Source organism: Fulmarus glacialis, unplaced genomic scaffold (assembly GCF_000690835.1).
Source record: "Fulmarus glacialis isolate BGI_N327 unplaced genomic scaffold, ASM69083v1 scaffold6287, whole genome shotgun sequence".
Classification (NCBI taxonomy): Eukaryota; Metazoa; Chordata; class Aves; order Procellariiformes; family Procellariidae; genus Fulmarus; species Fulmarus glacialis.
The window spans coordinates 33834-35783 of record NW_009222511.1 but is presented as its reverse complement, the minus strand read 5'-3'; the positions used below and the strand labels follow the sequence as shown (position 1 = coordinate 35783).

Below are 1950 nucleotides of genomic sequence, written 5' to 3'. Positions count from 1 at the left end.
CCTGCTGAAATTCTGCCCTCTGTATAGTGAATCCTATTCCTTTGATTCTTCAAGTCAAAATGTCACCTAACAGCTATAAACATGGGAGTCAATGTCCCCTTATGATCCTGGACAAAGCAAGCTGTGCTTCAGTTTGTGTAAACACTAAATAAATATTGTGCCTGTATTGTGTCTTCCCACTTCATAACAGCCACATTTCCACTCGTGAATCTCACCACACTTCACTCATTAATTCATTTACCTAAACAGGACTGACAAACATCATCCCAGCCAGAGCCATATTACATTATACAAACTTCCATCGTTCTGCTCTCCCTAGTTAGGGCAATCACATTTTTTACCTTCAGTTAAGGAAAAGTCCTAACTCTTTCTTTTCTCTGGAGTGAGAGACTTGCACATCACAAAAAAAGTTGCAAGCCCATAAACGAAAACAAAACAAACAAACAAACAAAAAAAGAGACAAAAAAAACCCCACCACACAACACCAAAAAACCAGTTCTTCACCTGGATATTCTGGCTTTGTTTCACCTAATCTAAAATCCAAGCAGCCCTTTAAACTGAAAAGCTTCATTATAGGAAAATATTTATCTATACATGATACTTGCAGATACAAATTCAGTACTGCATTTGAGTTTCTGGTAATCTTTCCACTCCCTTCTCATCATCTTTGCTAGATGTCTCAGTGTGTTCAGAAGCATGTTGGAAGGGAAATGTGGGTGAAGTATTTTTGTTAAACATTTTGTTACAAGTTAGCTGTTAATATTGCTGTTAACTTACTTAGTATTTTCCAAGGTCTTCTGCATTTTCTTAGTCATCTTCTCAATGGCACTTTGTCTCTTCCCCTCTGGAAGGAGATCTATTTTGTTCAGAACTACCACCATCTTCTGGCAGGCAATTTGCCCAATTACCAAGCACTCTGCTGACTGCGTCTGCATTCCTTTTGTCACATCTATTACAAGCATCATCAAATCAATAATCTGGGCACCTGCAGGAGAATTCACAGTCAGTACTGCAGCAGCATAAAAAGATTAAGGATCATTTTCTCAAATAGTTTCCATAAAAACTGTCAGTATACGTACAAAGGCCCAGAGACATAAACAAACCACAAGTCAAAGTAAGCATCAAATGCATGGCTGTGTTTGAAAATAGTACTTCAGGAACTGAAGCTATTATATGCTATTGGATCATAAATAAAATGGAAGCATGTGAGTTCACACGTTTCTGCATATTAACAGTTAAAGTTTAAGGATGTTATCACTGCATTTGAAAACAAAAAATTAAGAAAATTACCCATGCAACACAGGCATGACATTTGTCTCAATTCAAAAAGACAATCTAAGAAGCTAAGCAAGAACATGGTACGGCCAAAGTAGCACACAACACTGCAGACAGTTGCACACTCGAAGCAACCCCAGTAAGAGCCAATTACTTACTGCATAACTACGCATGCGATCCTCAGTCCCCACCTGCTTCCCACCACTTCTTCTTTCAGGGTCGAAAATTTGATAAAAGTGAAAACAAGATTGACCACCACTAGAGGCAAGTTTACCCCAAGTCTAAACAAATTCCTACAATCCCTCAATGTGAGGAAGAGGTGATCCTGCAATATATTGTCATACACTCCCAATTCAGATTTACATAACTTGAATATGTACATCATACACAGCCAGAAACAAATCCGATTCTTAGATCTCTTCAAGAAAAAGTTCCTAAATTTTAGGCTGAAGTTACCTATCATGCTTACGGATTATTTTTATTTTATTTTTCAAAGCATTGTTGTCATGAACCCTTAATCCTTTGATTGAAGCAACCTGAATTTCATGGATTTAAATTAGTTTTCAAGGAAGCTTTTGATGAATGTTGGGCCTTCTGCTAATTACATTCAGAATTTTCCTGTCTCCTTCCAGGTAACCGAAATATTCCGAATACCAAAAAAGTAAAGTGCAACAG

General features: G+C 37.5%; 1 protein-coding gene across 1 annotated transcript in view; it reads right to left on the bottom strand.

Annotated features, from left to right (window-relative positions):
• EEFSEC (eukaryotic elongation factor, selenocysteine-tRNA-specific) overlaps positions 1–1738 on the bottom strand; it is a 94174-nt gene extending 92436 nt beyond the window's left edge. The window contains exons 1-2 of the mRNA XM_009581464.1: positions 1732–1738; positions 778–985 (exon numbers count right to left, since the gene is read on the bottom strand). Of these exons, the coding sequence (XP_009579759.1) occupies positions 778–985; positions 1732–1738 (215 nt within the window). The remainder of the gene's footprint in view (positions 1–777; positions 986–1731) is intronic.
• Positions 1739–1950: the final 212 nt, after the last annotated feature.